Source organism: Crotalus tigris, unplaced genomic scaffold, assembly GCF_016545835.1.
Source record: "Crotalus tigris isolate CLP2741 ecotype Arizona unplaced genomic scaffold, ASM1654583v1 scf7180000024454.734221, whole genome shotgun sequence".
NCBI lineage: Eukaryota > Metazoa > Chordata > Lepidosauria > Squamata > Viperidae > Crotalus > Crotalus tigris.
Genome location: NW_024100623.1, coordinates 311,913 through 330,876, shown reverse-complemented (window position 1 = coordinate 330,876; position 18,964 = coordinate 311,913). Strand labels below are relative to the sequence as shown.

The window sequence follows — 18,964 nt, the reverse complement described above, 5'->3', positions numbered from 1 at the left end:
ATGGAAACTCCATCAAAAGGGGACTGAACCTCAGAAATTCACTCTGATGGGACTCAGTGTGATGAATTTTTAAGTAATATATGTCCTTAAATTTCTGAGGCTAGTCTGATTCTGATTCATGTCAACCTTGAATATGTACAAAGTTTTTTGTAATCCACAAATTCTTCAAATCTTTATAAATCCGCATAGTAATTTGTATTTTGATTTTTAATGTGCCTGATACGTTGCTATATGTTCAATTTTTATTTCTAAACTATTTCAGTCTAAAACAAGCACTTTAAAGTGCATTTGAAGTTTCTGGTCTGATTGATGCATTTCATTTGATATATGAAGAAGTATGAAATTTGAGAGGTAATTTCTCATATTAATCCTGGTTATGGGATTAGTTTAGAATTCATCAGAGTTTTCAAAGACGGAATTCTTCAAGAATATTTAAATAAGCCACTATAAAGTTTTTATTCTCAACTGTTCCATACAGTTTGCGTTACTACACATCTCAGTATTTCAAGGTACAAAACGCAGTTATTCCTTTACTTTTGCTTTGAGACATATTCCATATACTTAATAGAAAGTGTAAAAATGTTCATTTCATCATCTTGTTTTATAGGCAGTGTCCACAAGGATACACTTGTGTACCAATAGGTAGAAATCCGGACTATGGCTATACAAGCTTTGATAGCTTTAGCTGGGCTTTCTTGTCACTCTTTCGGCTGATGACTCAGGATGCCTGGGAAAACCTTTATCAACAGGTGAGAAAAATAATACTTTTAATTGTGAGACAGGACCAAAAGTTTGTTTGTTTGTTTGTTTGTTTGTTTGTTTATTTATGAGACTTATATACCGCTTTAAGTGCAAGCACTCTCTAAGCGGTGTACACCAGTAAGCAATGTATATGTATATTTACATTGCCCCCAACAATCTGGGTCCTCATTTTACCTACCCCGGAAGGATGGAAGGCTGAGTCAACCTTGAGCCGGTGAGATTTGAACCGCTGACCTGCTGAACACAGTCAGCTAAAGTGGCCTGCAGTACTGCACTCTAACTGCTGCGCCACCTCGGCTGGCGCAGCAGTTGTTTATGAAAGTGACTGAACAGAAAAATAAACCACCCTGTCATATTGAATATGTCTTGGATGAGGAAATGCTATGAATCATTCGTTAGAGAAACAGCTAAACTTCACGTGCAGCATTGAAAACCCTGGTATCATTTAATGCAGCTTCCCAGTTTCATTATACCCATTTTTAAACAATGGTGATAGAACTGAATAGAACATGTATAAAATTCAGGAAAGATTTTTATATTGCTGAATAATAGATCCAAGACAAAAGCCTTGTTTGTTCATTCCGTGTATTTAAGAGACAACATCAACAGAAGATATATAAATATAGAGAGATACACACATACTTTTAACATTTACTCATTTACTAACCTAGTAGTTCCTACTTGGTTTCCCAGACTTTGCGGGCTGCTGGCAAAGGATACATGTTCTTTTTCGTCGTGGTGATTTTCCTGGGCTCTTTCTACCTGATCAACCTGATCTTGGCAGTAGTAGCTATGGCTTATGATGAGCAGAATCAAGCTACTATGGATGAAGCTCGGCGAAAGGAGACTGAGTATCAGCAAATGCTTGAGCATCTGAAAAGGCAACAAGAGGAAGCTCAGGTACTGGATATTCAAGAAATATTCAAGAAAAGTAAATATAGATAAGTAGGAACTGCACAAAATCTTTTCCTTTTAGAACAGTGGTTCTCAACCTGTGGGTCGGGACCCCATTTGGGGTCGAACAACCATTTCACGGGGGTCGCCAAACAAGGCTGTCCGCCATTTTCCCCCCTTTTCTTTGGCCACGCCCCTGGCACCCGGTGATGTATAAGTGGTTGGGGGTCACCACAACATGGGGAACTGTATTATGGGGTCACGGCATTAGAAAGGTTGAGAACTACTGTTTTAGAAGGACTTTTGTGAGACTCCCATGCAGCACTGCTTTTAATCTCAGAGTATTCAAGAAATCTATTGAATTTTTGAGGTATATGTTTGTAAACTAGTGCCAGATGTGATATGTTTTATAAAAACAGATTTCTATCTGGGCTCATTATGTCTTTTCTTTATCAACCATATAGAAAGCATATGAATCATATGGCATCTGTCAAATGCCAAATAACTGTTGTAGTACAGATGCAACAGCAACAAGGATGACAGGAAATTAAGGGTATTACATAGTATTATTACTCTTCATAAGGATGAGATTGGGTTTCAGAGCTTTAGAGCCAGATGGGTGCTCATAGTAATGGAAAGAACGCTATTACGATATTATGTACAGAGTATGAAATACAGTACCTTGGCTTATTTAATGATACACCTAAAGTTAACACACAACACACAGGCTAGATTCTAATTCTCATTATTATATATCAGTTAAATATTTACAGGTAGTCGACTTAACGGCCACAATTGAGCCCAAAATTTCTGTTGCTAAGTGAAACATTTGTTAAGTGAGTTTTGCTCCATTTTATGACTTTCCTTGCCTTGTTAAGTGAATCACAGCAGGTGTTAAGTTAATAACATGGTTGTTAAGTGAATCTAGCTTCCCTGTTGACTTTGCTTGTCAGAAAGTTGCAAAAGGGGATCACATGACTGCAGGACACTGCAATCTTCTTAAATATAAGTCAGTTGCCAAGTGTTTGAATTTTGATTGCATGACCATGGGAATACTGTAATGGTTGTAAGTTACTCTTTTCAGTGCCATTGTCTCTTTGAACGGTCACTAAATGAACTGCTGTAAGTCAAAGACTACCTGTATATCAGGCATTCTGATAAATTTCAAGGGGTTCATGAACCTCAGTAGGGAAAATTGTAATTTATTTTAACTGAAACTTAGCTTGTGTTGATTAAATGGCTTAATAATGAAACACATATATTGCATTCCATATTGCTGTTTTTAAATATTTTGGTATGTGGTTGAGTTTATACATTTCCTTTGTAATGTAGTATCTATTTATGTATTTGACTTTATGCATTTAAAGGCGTTTTTCTAAGGAAGTATCCATAGGTGTCGCAAGACTCTCAAAGGGATCCATGAAAGAAAAAGATTAAGAGCCCCTGTTTTGGTGGGTGTTCATTTGCTAATATTTTGATACATGCATGTTTCTTTTTGCCCACTTGTATTCTTCAAGCTGTGTTCTGTTGGAGTAATAAGCACCATGCTAACTAATTAAATTGTGTGAAGAGTACTTACATAGTTGATCCCTTCATATGATAGGCACTGGTGGCAGCAGCAGCTTATAAAGATTTCAGGGATGATGGCGCTCTTGGAAGACTTTCAGAAACATCTTCAGAATTATCAAGCTCCAAAAGTGCTAAAGAAAGAAGAAACCGAAGGAAAAAAAGACGACAAAGAGAATTGTCGGTTGGAGAACCCGGAGGCAATGGCAAAATGTTTCCAAAATCGGAATCAGATAGCAGCATCAGAAGGAAAGGATTTCGATTTTCCTTGGAAGGAAATAGACTCGCATATGAAAATAGGGTCATTTCTCCATACCAGGTCAGACATGTTGTGGTATATCTATCCAAATGGTTGCAGACGAGGGCCTGAATCACACTTTATGGCCCTCACGTAAGGGAAGTCGTATATAAACAGATTATGTCCTTCGGGGCTTCAGGTTCTTGTCATTACTTGCAGTAACCTGAGGAACTTAAAACAATAGTTTCTTTTTGTTATTAGAAAGCCAAACAGAAAAGAAGGAGGTAATAGTGTGAAATTTGGGGAAAGAGGAATAGGATTTTTCTAACAAAGACAGTAGAGCAGCAGTCCCCAATCTTTGTGGCACCAGGGACCAGTTTCGCGGAAGACAATTTTTCCATGGACTGTGGAGGGTGTGTGTGGTTTCACACGCTACCTAGATCCTGCATATACACAGAGGAAGCTTCATCATTTGCGCAGCCTGGTTCCTAAAAAGCCATGGACCTTTCTCGGGTTGGGGATGCCTGCAGTAGGGTCTTTGTTGATATATTGGAAAGACAGAATGGTGCTATATCTCTGATAGCCAAATAACCTATTTAAATGTACTGTATGGACATTTTCATGACTTATTAATAAGAACTTGGTAGCACAAGGATTCTACCAGTTAAAGATGATCATCTCAATGGAACCACTAATTATAATTGAATTTTCCTTTAATGTGTAGAGCTTTATTGATAGCCCTTTGATGCAGTAAATTTTTTGTGTTTGGAAGTACCTTTTAGCATATATTGAAATTGGGGGTGGTGGGGGAGAATAGTGCCCAAGGACATCGCTCTTGATATGTATCCAGCTATTTGACCATGTTGATCTTGATTATTTCTTAAACATTCTTTTAATTTTTAAAAAATAGAACAGCTCTCATATTTCAAAGCACTATTAACCATGTTCCTAAGAAAGCCTATAAGCCTCATAGAGCTATATAGATATTTCTAGAAAATGAAAATAGTGATTGTTTCACAATAGTGGTTGTTTGGAAGTATGGCTATCTCCCAAATAAGAGATAAGTTGAGATCATAGACAGTATCCGTGGAGGCAAGAGGAGGTGGTAGAAAACAATATTTGAATATTTTGAGTTTCTTTCTCATGTTTTCTACTTTGCCAAGACTTAAGTAACCTTTTTGTAATGACTTGTGGTTCTACTTCCCTATTTCTGAGTCAAACCTGCATTCCTTTATCCGAGCGGGCTCCAACTTTTCCGGCTTTGCAGACAAGCGGGAGGGGGAGAGGATGGTTCCGTGTGAGCATGAACGCAGTTCCATTTGCAGAAGCAGCAGGCATGCGTACCCACACTCGCACAAATGGAGCTGCTTACACGCTCTTGCCCACCCACTGTGCATGCAAGTGGAGCTACATGCGCATCACTTTCACCCGCCATCTCCACAGCCCGGTCCTGAACGGACCATGTCCTGGTAGTGGGCGGCAGCCCAAGGGTTGGGGACCCTGCTTTATCTCCCTGACCCTGACCCCCATGAAATCAATTTAGAAGTTTGATCATGTCATACTTCCTAAGATCAACTGTACATTTCCTCTCAAAGTTATTGCCTAGCTTGCTAGCTTGGATTTGTATATGATTTACAATTTTTCATTTGATGGTTCAATTTCTGTCTCCTTAGTCAATGCTGTTTCCCACAAGGCGCAATAGCAGGGCCAGTTTTTCCAGCTTCAAAGGTCCAACTACCGAAGGAGGCTCAGATGCTGATAGTGAGCACAGCACCTTTGAAGAAAATGGAAGCCGGAATGGTTCCTATTTTATTGTACGCAGACATAGTGACCGACGCAGCAGTAACATCAGTCAGACCATGTTTCCAATGAACGGGAAGATGCAGAGCAGCGTGGACTGCAATGGGGTGGTTTCCTTGGTAGGAGGACCACCTGTGCTCCTGTCGCCTACTGGACAGCTTCTCCCAGAGGTGATAATAGATAAAGCAACTACCGATGACAGTGTAAGGAAGATTTAAGTAGTGTAGGCATGATGGGCCTCCAGAATGGAATCCAAATCGTGAATGCCTCTGCATCTTGGAAATGCTTTCAATATTGCCTCTTTCCGGGCTTTAAAACTGAGCTACACAAAAATAAATGGTCTGACCTCTGCTGCATGTATTTGCAAACACACACACCCAACGTGATTTAAAAGAAAATAAGATTAAATTAGCAAAATTAAATCCAAAAGTATTGACATATTTACATCTAATTTATGCTTCGCAAATACCTTCTTCTTTGTTCCTTTATTTTTGCTTTGCTCCTGCTCATCCTTGCCCAAAAGATCCATTATGCACCGTAATTTCCAGCGTATAAGACGACTTTCTAACCATGCAAATCTTCTCCGAAGTCGGGGGTCATCTTATTTGCCCAGTCGTCTTATACGCCGGAAAATACGGTACCTTGTTTTTAGAGATGCCCACATGGACCTTAGAGCCTCTCCAAAAACAGCTGTTAATGTGATTCTTAATGTACAAAAAGGGTGAAATTCCACTAACTTTATTTGTTAGAAATAAACTTTCCTTGATCTTACCTATTTATCTTGGGCTCCTACTTTTGGGAATGCAACCCTTGCGACACAGTGTGGTAGGAGCTGTAGGGGACAAAGTGGTTAGAATGCAATATTGCAGGCTAACTCTGCCCACAATCTGTAGTTCGATCCTAACAGGCTCAAGGTTTACTCAGCCTTCCATCCTTTTGAGGTCGGTAAAATGAGAACCCAGATTGTTGAGGGCAATATGCTGACCCTGTAAACCACTCACAAGAGTGCTGTAAAGCACTATGTAAGTCTAAGTGTTATTTCTAGTGCTATTGTTACCCAAATTGTGCACCCCTACGTACTCTCTTCCATTGCCACACCTGTTCCTATCTCTTTTTAATTCTCCCACAGGTGTCTGTCTCATTGCCTTTCCTTAACAAGAAGGCACTTCTATCACAATAGAATGTGAAGTATTCCATGCTCTGGCTACAAGGCCAGCATTCTTCCATGCTCTGTGGCACTACAGCCTAGTAAGGCCACTTCCTGAGGCAGCAGGTCTCCTAGAAGCCAGCTTTGCAAAAAAGGCAGGAAGGAAGGAAATAAATCTTGCCTACACTGAGCCTGGAATGTCCATGGGTTTTTTGTGTGTTTATAGACATAAACTTGTGTGGAGCTGCAAAAATTTACACTTAGGTAATATGATTGGATGGAGACCATTATGGGGAGAATGGAGGGTGAAATCTACCTGGCTTACTATCCTGCCATCCATGCCAGGATCAGGACCTTCATTTTGTTCTCTGTGAACGAACTATTTTGTACTCAAGGGTATGTTCTAAGATTAACATCCCCCCTCATTAACAAGCCAAGCTTTTCTTCACTATAGGGTCCTCCAACTGTATTAAAGCTCATTTCCCGATTTTAAAAAGGGATGCAATCACATTTACCACATACTATGTTTGCAGCTCCATACAGTATCTTCCCTGGTTTCTGGTTGGCATGCTGAAGCTCAATTACATTTTTATTGCTAGGCTGATTTAGTGGCAATAGAGCATGTAACAAGGTGTACCTGGGATAAATTTGTTATTAATTTTTTAAACAATTGTCCAGAATGGATTGAAGGCCTGGAGGAGCACTGGCTCAAAAACATAAAGCTGTTTGCTAAAATGACTTCTGTTGCATGACCTAATTTTTTTCTTTCTGGACCCTCAGAAAGGTCAGGTTATCTAAACATAAAACTAATTCTTCTAATCTCTAGTATGCATTTTCATGCTTAAACGAATATTCACGATCATTTCAATTAAAGTTGCAGTTCTACAGAAAATACGACTCATATTCACCAATACATAGAAGACAATGGGACTAAGTCAATGGGATAGTAATGACATAGTGTTGAGGGAGGCCACCGTTTTCTGGAGTTTTTTCCCTTATTGGGCAGTATTTTAACTTTTTTCACTTTCTTTTCTTAATATTTGTGTATGTTCCACCAGCGCCCCATGTATTTCTAGAGATCTAAGCCTACATTACATTATACTTTTTGTATATACTCCATTTCAAAATAGCAGGAAACTATGCCAACAGATTCTACTTGCACCAAAGAGGATCTACAAAACTAAATTTAAAAATGTGCTGCCTGAGACTATAGATTGACTCCTGCTAAAGTCTGGGTCAAGAACCTAATCCATAATCCTGATCCAAGTGTGATTTGGGGAAACCTGAAATGTAGTTTCAATTATTTATAGACAAGAACTTCAAAATAACATAACAAGATTTGCATGAGAGCCCTCAAGAGCGCCTGAGATGCAAGATGGCCTGTTGTAGAGGTGCAGGGTTAGTTGGTTACATGTACAAGCATAAAATACAGTCTACTGTTGACATATGTTTAAGCTTAAGAAATATGGAAAGATTCAGTGCATGTGCAGTAGCATGAAATTCATGAAGTTATTTGTTGGATTATATTTCTAGTATATATCTCTATAATCATCTTGATAATTTAGTCTTCTTACTTCACCGTAGAGTAATGCTTCTGAGATGGAAAGCAAAAAGAGACGGTCCAGTTCTTTTCAGATATCAATGGATTTGCTAGAAGACCCCACCATAAGGCAAAGAGCAATGAGCATAGCAAGCATTATCACAAACACGATGGAAGGTAGGTCTCTGCATATAGTTGTGTGCCTAATATAGGAAATATGCTATGAAACTTTTGATTTACTTTTCTGTTACGTATACGGAGAGCTTTAAAAAGCTAATAAGGTTCTAATCAAGAAAAAAAACTGCTTTATTAAGCTTTGCAGAGATTTGGAATCAATCAGAACATGTAATTCAGGATGTACATAACACCTATAAAACTTTAAAACACTCTCCATTTTCTTGGAGAGTGGGTCTGCTGATATGCCATCATTGGAAAAGGTGTATCTGGCTTTAGGTGTTCCTAGCTGGTGCGACAGATTTTAGGTGCAATGTAATAGTAGTAAAGTTGGAAGGGACCTTGGAGGTCATCTAGTCCAACCCCCTGCTCAGGCAGGAAACCCTACACCATTTCGGACAAATGGCTGTCCAGTCTCTTCTTAAAAACTTCCAGTGTTGGAGCATTTACTGCTTCTGGGGGCAGGCTGTTCCACTGATTAATTGTTCTCACTGTCAGGAAGTTTCTCCTTAGTTCTAGGTAGCTTCTCTCCTTGATTAGTTTCCACCCATTGCTTCTTGTCCTGCCTTCAGGAGCTTTGGAAAACAGCTTAATTCCCTCTTCTTTATGGCAGCCCCTGAGATATTGGAATGAAAATGGAATGATGGTAGTACTGGTAGATGATAGAGAAACACATTCATTGTTTCATGCCTGCATAATCACAGGAAAAATGTTGATTTGGACCATTCAAGATCTAATGTGTCAAACAATTCACTTGGGCAGGTCTACAATCTCATATTTCTCAAAGTAGCATTCTTTTCTTAATAGTCTATTTTATAATTTAAACTTTATTTATTTATTTATAATATGCTACCCACAAAATAAAGTAACTCTGGGTGGCTTACAAAATGATAAGCGGTTAAAATTGGTAATGTCAAGTGCCGGGGAAATCAGGAGATTCAGGCAGTTCAAATGAGTATTAAGATTTATTACAAGCTTAAGCTCTCTACAAGAATCTGGTCTACTAACAGTCAAGGGAAATTAGAGGGAGTTAAGAAAGGCATTCAAGGTGGGCTGGATTTAGATCTCTTGTGGGCTCTCAGGGACTCATGAATGATGAAGCATTTGATCCCTCTCTCTGGATCAGCCTGGTCATCTCCTACAGGTAAGACTTAAATAAGAACTAAAACTAAGAAGATGGATAGTATAGAAGTGAAGTCCTCTCTCTTAAATATACTGATAATCTGCCTATTAAAAAAATTAGTATACCAGATGTGTTTTTAGAAAAGGATTTTTTTCAAGTACTAGAATAAACCGTGACAGCCTTAATTAACACCTAATTTTGATTTAGGTGTCTTGTTATAGTAAGGAAGAAACAGAGGTGGAATAAATTCTACACACTTTTTTGAATTGAAGTTACATTTAGATCAATGGACTCTCGGAGGAGAGCTCTACCCTATTGTCCTCTTATATGGCTGCAGCTGAGCAATGGGGTGCCGGTTATAGAATCCCCATTTGGGACAGGATGGTTCCATCATTTTTCCAGTCATCATACCCAAGATGATGCAGGATATTTTTTGATACAGTTTTGGGTTGTGCCTGTTCCTGTTGACAAAGTCTCTACTCACAAGTCACTGATACAAAGTCATGCCCTGGTCTTTTCCTGGGTGGGCTACTGTAATGAGTTTTACATGGGGCTGCTGTTGAAGAGTATCTGAAAACTTCAACTGGTGCAAAATATGGTGCCTAGGCAGCTATGTGTGCCCCTAGAATGGCACGTGTCACATCTTTGCTCTGCAAGTTTCATTGGTACCAGTTTGCTTCCAGATCCAATTCAAGATATTGATTTTGACCTTTAAAGCTCTCCATGCCATGGGGCCAGCTTATTTGAAGGATAACCTCCACCCAGTTACATCTGCCCTCTGTGAAAAGAGTTTTATTTGGTGTGACCTAGGAGGTGGCCTTTTCCAGTGTGGTGCCCGTTCTGTGGACCACCATCCCTACCCCCCCACCTTTGAGGTGAGATTGTCCCCATCCTTGATATCCTTCCAGATATCCCTCAAAACATGGCTGCTTAAGAACCTCAAGGAAATAGTCATCTAAAAAGATGGCTGCATTGTTTTAACAGTATTTTTTTCTCTATTTAATAAATAATAATATTGCTTGATGTATTTTTAATTGTAATTGTTTTAATATTTTGATTGTACAGTAGTTTTTTTATTGTGCACTACCTACAGTTGCTTTTCTGTGTAATGGCAATAAATAAATAAAATAATCAGGACTTCATTCTTTGCCTTACCAACTGTTACAATATTTGTGAAATAGATTTGTCCTTTTAAATATTTAAGTATTTGAAATGTGCTGTAGCAGAAAATTAAATTAAGAAAATTCATAGAAATGAATCTGCAAATCAGATTTTTGGGAAGTTATTGTATTCTGATGAATGTAAATTATGAAATTAGTATAAGGTGGGGTTTTTTGTTTGTTTTTAATTTCTTCAGAACTTGAAGAATCAAGACAGAAATGTCCGCCATGCTGGTATAAGTTTGCCCACAGTTACTTGATTTGGAATTGTTCTGATAATTGGTTACAAATAAAGAGAATTCTTCATTTAATTGTGATGGATCCATTTGTTGATCTTGGAATTACTATCTGCATTATTTTAAATACTCTATTCATGAGCATGGAACATTATCCAATTGATGATTCCTTCAGTAGTATTCTTAAAAATGGAAATCTGGTAAGTCAAATTTATATTAAAGAATTTTATAATTCATAAACCTGCTAAACTCTAAGGAAGCTTTTCAAAAATGAATCTCTCTAAACTTTTTGAAAATATAAATCTGAGTCAGGCATTAGTCCCTTTTTAGCAGGAATCATCAATATAGCAAATAATAATTGTTTTTTCCACGATGATATTAAAATCCTTCCCGAGATTAAATCTGGAGTCTATTTTATGGAAAATGTAGATTTTCCATGGCCCTGTTGCTTCTTTTCAGAATTATAGCTCCAACCTTAGGACTATAGAGGGAATGCTGTTTGACTGAGAATTCTGGAAGTTGAAGTCCCACATATCTAGAAGGCTATTTTTGTATGATTGAAAGTTTTAATTCATGCTGTTTTCAACAAACCTTTCCATGGTTCATGACCTGTCTTATGGTGTAAGTTCTCCTGTACTTCAGCTCTTTTAAAATTATGTCAAGCCGTGTATTTCCTCAGTTGGAGCTGGAGCACAAATGAGGTTTAAACATTTGTTTTTGTCACTGTATTTCAAGTATTGTTTCTTGAGTTGTATGCCTACAAACAACAAAAGAATACATGATGTTTTCATGGGAATAACTAACTGATTGCATTCTACATTTAGGTTTTCACTGGAATCTTCACTGCAGAGATGGTCCTCAAAATAATTGCCATGGATCCTTATTATTATTTCCAAGAAGGCTGGAATATTTTTGATAGCATCATTGTAACCCTCAGTTTAATGGAGCTGGGTCTTCAAGAAGTGGATGGATTGTCAGTCTTAAGATCTTTCAGACTGGTAAATATCAGACCTGCAGGGTTTTTTGTTTTTTTTTTCAGCACAGCTGCAATTTTCCTTAGGATAAAATTCCTATGTGGATTATGGACTTGGTGCATCTAGCATATTGTGCAGATATCTGCAGATTAGTTCACTCAAGCAGGAAGACATACTGTATAATATCTCTGGAATTGACAGACTCCATTTATCCTATCTAGAAATTGTTATAACAGAGCAGAAGTTTTACATTAGAAAAGCCAAAGTAGGATTTTCGAATCTACCAGGATCTTCATTAGAGGTTTTGCAAACACTTGGATGGAATATCCATGTTATAATTATTTTCTTAGAGAGAAACGGGCTGATTTGACGCATTGTCATTACATAAATAGTCTGCTGGGTTCTGATTAGAGGAGAATGAAAACTCCCTGTTTGGGATGTGCATTTTGGAGGAAGCAACCCCTCCCCCCCAAAAAAATCCACTTCATCTGGAATAAGTTGAAAATACTGGAGGGATCTACAGTTCAGTTTTCTCCAAAGGAAGCATTTTAGCCATTCTTACTAGAATAGAAAACCTATGTGGAATACCTAAAGTTGAGAGAGATGACTATTCTGTTTCCAACATTAATAGCATCTACCTACATAGAATGTAACAATAGAGAACATAAATAATCTCTGTGATAGGCAGGTGTTTGGTATAGGAAGAGCAGATTAAAAGGAAGCAGAATAAGAAGCGTTGTATTTCCTGGAAAGAACTCAGGATCCCTGAGGAATCAGAAATTTCTAGGCCATTCTGGAATTGATTACAGCCTGGATTTCACAAGCATTCAGAATGATGAGCAGCAAGCCCCTTCAAATATAAAGCTGTCAAGTTTATGGCTTTTTCCTATACACAAAAATGGAGGGAGGGGGAGAGAGCGAGAGAGAGAGCGCTATATGTTTTCCTCTCAACCTTGAGACTGAAAGAAAACATACCCATTCATTGTCCCCACAGCGTTCATAACATACCTCCAAAACAAAGCTAGGAAAATTGCTACATTTGCATGACAGGACAATGTTTTGTGATGCTAGGGAGAAGCACAGAAGTAAGGGCAGAAGCCAGACAGGGGAAGCAGGGAGGTTGAAACAACCCTTTCTATCTCAGATTTCCTGCTGTTATTGCCAGCAGCAGCTGAGGATAATGGAAGTAATGCCAACTTTCTGAAATTGCTACTAGAACAGTGGTTCTCAACCTTTTTAATGCCGCGACCCCCAACCGGTTGTAAGTCGAGGACTACTCAACCGGTCGTAAGTCGAGGACTACTCAACTGGTGCAGCACCGTTTGCAGAATGGGACTTTTGGCGGGCTCAGCAGGGCAGAGACAGCCTGGACAATTCCTATTGGCTTTTGAAAGCCAATAGAATTAGACTCTATTCAAGAGAGTCTATTCTATTGGCTTTCAAAAGCCAATAGAATAAAAGGGAGTAGCACAGCTAAGGAAAAGGGGGGAAAAATGGCAGACTGCGTTGTTTGGCGACCCCTGTGAAATGGTCGTTCGACCCCAAATGGGGTCCCAACCCACAGGTTGAGAACCACTGTACTAGAAACTTATGAAAGAAAGACAGTTTGGGTTATTGGGACATTCCATTGTCTCCAAAAGCCAAAGCATAAATTGTGACAGAGACAGCAAGCCCCCTGGCCAAATGGGAGGGGCACTCCTGCAGTGGTCCTCCAAGTCACTGACCTGCTCAGATGGCGTGCAAGGGAGATGATATGTCTCCCGGAGGAATCCTGATGGATCATCTTGATCTGGCTTCAGCCTTGATTCAGCAGCAGGCTGGCTCTACAATGGAGGTTCCACGGTGAGGGCATATCCTCAACAAAAGCTTTAACATCCATTTTGATGCCATGGTGAGAAAGGTCTATGGATGAGGTCTTTGTTTTCCCTCCAAAAATTGCTACTGGTAAAGAAAGAATATTGGATGATTTGGGTTTTTTTTTTAATTAATATGTTTTCTCAGTTTGTGCTAGCAATTAGTTGCACATCAACAATCAAAAAAGCAAGGAGCCTAATGAAAACTGAAACATGAACATGTATTTAAAGAAGCCTATGTTTTCAGAGCTGTAACTAAAGCCCATTGTCCAGTATGTAACATATTTAAGTAGAGCAGGATTTTTTTTCTTTATTTTGAGTTTAGTTTGGTGAAATGGTGTTCACTTTTATGGTGACACAGAAGCAGAGTTCTGTATTTGTTACTTTTAAAAAATAGATTGGAGAATTTTAAGAGAGACAATAACAACAAAAACTCACTGCTGAAAATTGACAAGTTTTGCAATCTGAGAGGGTTTGCAGTGTTATAAATAGGTACTGGAGGAGTGAAAAGGCTACAAGTTTACAGCTAATAGTCTGTCCTGATGGCTCTCATCCCAGCCTGTACCAATTCCTCATTTATATAAATTATATAAATTTCTCTTACATATGAATTCTTCATTACTGTTTTCAGCTTCGAGTATTCAAACTGGCAAAGTCTTGGCCAACTCTAAACATGCTAATAAAGATCATTGGAAACTCAGTTGGAGCTTTAGGAAACTTGACCTTGGTGCTAGCTATCATTGTCTTCATATTTGCTGTGGTTGGTATGCAGCTGTTTGGTAAAAACTATGACAGTTGTAAATGCAAAATTTCAGAAGACTGCACACTTCCACGCTGGCACATGAATGACTTTTTCCACTCATTCTTGATCGTGTTCCGAGTTCTTTGTGGAGAATGGATAGAAACCATGTGGGACTGTATGGAGGTTGCAGGTCAAGCCCTTTGCCTGACAGTCTTCATGATGGTGATGGTGATTGGAAACCTGGTGGTAAGTATCTATGGAGATTCTCTGTTATTCAGCTCATGGTTTTCCCAAAAGTCCTTTCCAAAGGGAGATGGGTTTTCTTTGTTTTTTCCTTGAAGTCATTTTGCTTCTCATCCAAAAAGCTTCTTCAGAACTGCAAAACCAATCTTCAAGAAAAAAAAACAAAGAAAGTCTAGTTGCCTTTTGAAAAGCACCATGGGACTAGTGGTAAGTATTTGTAGAGACTATTGCATACAGCTGTTATAGGATTGTTTCTAGTGTTGTCTGATACTATACAGCTCTTACTGTTGATGAGGTTAGTTAATTAGTTTTGTTCAGACAACTGCTCTCACACATTCCCACCAAAATTTAGACTCCATGGGAGCTACTAAGAGTGCTCTTTTAAAATATATTTTGTATAATCAGAAAGTTACAAGGAATTTCAAGGATCCCTGTATTTGTTTTATTCCTTGTTGGTATAATGAATTTTTTATATCTTAATCAATATTAGCTTCAAATCTTCCAAAACATCAGATTTTCTTCTAAAACATCAAGATTCCATTTGACATAAATTTTGGGAGACTTTCACTGTAACCAGTTGAGACCTGTTGTGCAACATAATGCCTGCATGTGCTCCAAATTAGTAAAATACCCTAGAAGTAGAAAACTCTTTCATGCCTGCCTTTTTATGGTTTATTCTCTTGATCTATGATGATGGTTGGTGGCATAAATAAAGAAATGCATGCCCACCAGAGAAATAGGTGAAAAAGGAAATAGTTGCTGTCAAAGGTCTCCTGCATATGTAATTTTTTAGTAGAGCAGTGGGTACCAAAGCTTGTGGTGACCATGAAGCATCAATATTTTCTAATTAAAGACACTAACTTCTTTAAGAAGTTACATGTATGTGTGTATAATTATGCTTCTGCAGTTCTCCATCTATCCCAAGTTCTCACCTCTAGCTATTTCAGATAGTCATTTAATTAAAACTTTTTAGTGTACTTTAATTTCATTTTTACCACTTTTCTAAGACTATTGCAAAAAGCATTCAGAATTTACAACACCAGACAAATGGTCATGCAAAATATTTTAGTGACTGTATCTTAGGGAGCTATAGCTGTTTCCTGTTTCAAACTATATGATGGATAATATACTAGTACCACAGATATTCCATGCCCATTATATAGGCAGATAGAGTTTAAAAATCACTAAGGTGGTTGTTTATGATGATATCTTCTGCAACTGTAGATAGCTGTCAGAGCCTTAAAGTACTGTGATGGGTACAGTGTTGATTCTGACATAATGCTAAACTTAAAAGTCTGTGCAACTCAAATTCAAATATTGCACCTTCGATTTCCTCTATCGTAATTGCAAAAATATGATGGGCAATCTTGTTTCTGTTTCAAGTAACTAAATTATATAAGGGTGTAAGTTTATACATACGTTGTATGTAGCATATTTAAATGTGTGTCATGCATGTGTACATTTTTGAGAGCAAAAAACAAAATTTCATTTTTAATGTGTACCAATGTGCCCACAGTAAAAAATGACAATAAAGATTATCTTATCTTATATTACATCTTTATAGGCTTCATAAACAAGGCAAGAATATTTTACTACTTGTCTGATTAAAACATAGTAAAATATTACTACTTTACTATGTTTTAACAATTCACAGTTTACAGTACAGACATAATTTAGTACAGACATAAAGTTAGTTAATGTAATTAATTTCAACAGGGGGAAACTTGTGATCTCAGATAAGAAAATGTGCAAATGTTTTAGAAATTACATTGGTTCAAAAAGTCACCTATAGGAGAGAGAAATTCCCAACTAGCTTGGACCCTAGCAGGTCTGTATTTTAGTTATTTGTTTGTGTTGGTTCTGTCCTTTTCATCACACAGATTTTCCTTGCTTTTTTTCTACAAATTAATTTGTAATTTTCGAACCACTATATCATTCCATTCTATCTTCAAAAACAGTGCTGATGTGATGTTATCATCCAGCCAACTTACATCCTATTATACAATTTTTTTTAATGGAATCAGCTTCCTATTCTGGTTAAAGACACTCTCTCTCTCTCTCTCTCTCTCTCTCTCTCTCTCTCTCTCTCTCTCTCTCCCTCTCTCCCCCCCTCCCCCCCCTCTCTCTCTCACATACACACACGATCATACAAGAAAATGTAATTTTATGTTTGCCAAAGTTGAAAACCTAGGGTCAGTAATTGGGTGTTTTTGTTTACTATAATCAGAAACTAAAAGGTGAATGCATACAATTGGTAGAAAGTCAAAAAACAAGAAGTCAAAATGATTAACTAGAGAGGGGGGGGAATCTAACTAATTTCTTTCCCTACTCCATCCTCCAGCTGCTAAACCTCTTCCTGGCATTATTATTGAGTTCTTTCAGTTCAGACAGCCTTGCTGCTCCAGAGCAGGAAACTGAAGCAAATAATCTACAGATTGCTATATCAAGAATTCAGAGGGGAATCAATTACGTAAAGAGGAAGATGTGTGAATTTGTGCAAATTGTTTTTTTGCAAAGATGCAAGGACGCTTCTGGATTAAGTGCAGTTGATCAACAAAATGATAAGAAAGATCAGTGCATTCCCAACCATACCATAGTGGAGATCAACCAGACTTTTGGTTATCAGAGGCCTAGAAAAATGACTACCAGCTGCATGGACAACAGTGATCACCTGTCATTCATAAATAACCCAAATCTTACTGTGACTGTACCAATAGCAGTGGGAGAGTCTGATTTTGAACATTTCAACACAGAGGAACTTACCAGCATATCTGAACTTGAAGAAACCAAAGAAGTAAGACATTATTTTATACAGTAATACTGTTTTATATGCTTGAGTTATTTTTCTGTATATATCATAGTGCCATTAGCTTTCTATGACTTAAATCTTTTAAAGGTATTCTTAATTTTTCAATAAAGTAACATCTCTTTTTATTGGACTATTTGGGAGAGGAGCTGTTCATTCATGCATGGCCAATAGAATTGAAAAGCAGAGCATTACAGCAATTTACTTCATTTGTATCATTTGTTTAATGATACGATTACACAAATGACATAAATAACTGGAGAAATTTGGTCTACTTGTGTTAAAGTCTGTTGTGTTAAAATCTGGTAAGTTGGGATTTCTTTGAAATTACTGTTTTTAATTTACATATTAGTATTGACTTGTGACCATTAAACAGGGACAACCTAATTATCTTTTCACCATGTAATATAAGACAATGTATGGTATGTCTCCTTTCATTCATAGAATGAACATGTATCTGCATATTGTTGAGTGCAGAGATGTCCTAAAATTTAACATATTTACGAAGAGTTGAGTGGAATACAGATTTCACATAGTCTGAAAGTTAGGGAGGAGATGCTGTGTGGAGCAAGACACACACCATGCCAAAAATTGAAGCATTCTGTCAACATGCTGTTCTTGAGTGCCGTCTACAAACTTCAAATCAATGGCTGAGTTAGGTTCATTAAGGTGACTCATTTTAGTAGGTTCAAGATGTCCCCCTAAAAAAATAGGGACACATGACAGGACCCCAAAAATAAAACTCATATGAAGCACAGTCACTCACACCTCTAATGGTATTGGCTTAGAAGATTACCATAAATGCCGGTGTATAAGGCGACTTCCACGAGCGCTGAAATCGGCGCCAAAGACGGGGGTCGTCTTATACGCCAAGTCGTCTTATACGCCGGAAATACTGGTAGTTTCCGGCGTATAAGATGACGTTCTAGGAATCCGGCCCGGCTATAAAGACGGGGGTCGTCTTATACGCCGGGTTGCCTAATACGGCGGCATATACGGTACTTTTAGTTCAGAAATGATATTTTAGTAAAGCAAGTGATTCTTCCAGGATGATTCAAGACAATCTGAAACCATCTATGTGTTCAAAAGATTTATCACTAGCATGAAATCAAAATATATTGCAGTTAAATCATTAAAAAGTCATATACATTTTTAATAGGCAAAAAGTATATGTGGAAAAGATTATGGCTTTGTATAATGTAGGAATACCACTTTATCGGAAGTCTGGGGTGACTTCTCATAATTAATTTTCATAGAAACCTCAGTAACTTTTAGAGTTATTTTTTCAGCCCAAATATCTAGGAGATATATCTTTCACAAAATGCTGAAATGAGCAATGTCTTGACTTAAGAAATGTATGAATATAAAATTCTGTTGTGTTTGAAGTAGGAACTACCATGTTTTCCCAAAAATAAGCCCAGGTCTTATATTTATTTTAGGCCCAAAAGACCCATTAGGGCAGTGTTTCTCAACCTTGACAATTTTAAGGCATGTGGACTTCAACTCCCAGAATTCCACAGCCAGCAATGCTGGCTGTGGAATTCTGGGAGTTGAAGTCCACATGCCTTAAAATTGTCAAGGTTGAGAAACACTGCATTAGGGCTTATTTAGGGGGGGGGTCATATTTTTTTCTATGGCCTACTGCAGGAGGACGACTGAAAAGGGCACATACGGATCCCTGCAGCTCCTGGAAGCTCTGAGCGCTG

At 38.0% G+C, this 18,964-nt stretch overlaps 1 protein-coding gene across 3 annotated transcripts in view; it reads left to right on the top strand.

Annotated features, from left to right (window-relative positions):
• Positions 1-18,964, top strand: part of LOC120303065 (sodium channel protein type 2 subunit alpha-like) — a 121,311-nt gene that overhangs the window by 71,521 nt on the left and 30,826 nt on the right. For all 3 annotated transcript variants that reach the window (XM_039332200.1, XM_039332201.1, XM_039332202.1), the window contains 9 exons: positions 608-749; positions 1,456-1,662; positions 3,260-3,541; positions 5,134-5,430; positions 7,992-8,124; positions 10,602-10,840; positions 11,465-11,638; positions 14,099-14,455; positions 16,794-17,246. In XM_039332200.1, the coding sequence (XP_039188134.1) occupies positions 608-749; positions 1,456-1,662; positions 3,260-3,541; positions 5,134-5,430; positions 7,992-8,124; positions 10,602-10,840; positions 11,465-11,638; positions 14,099-14,455; positions 16,794-17,246 (2,284 nt within the window). The remainder of the gene's footprint in view (positions 1-607; positions 750-1,455; positions 1,663-3,259; positions 3,542-5,133; positions 5,431-7,991; positions 8,125-10,601; positions 10,841-11,464; positions 11,639-14,098; positions 14,456-16,793; positions 17,247-18,964) is intronic.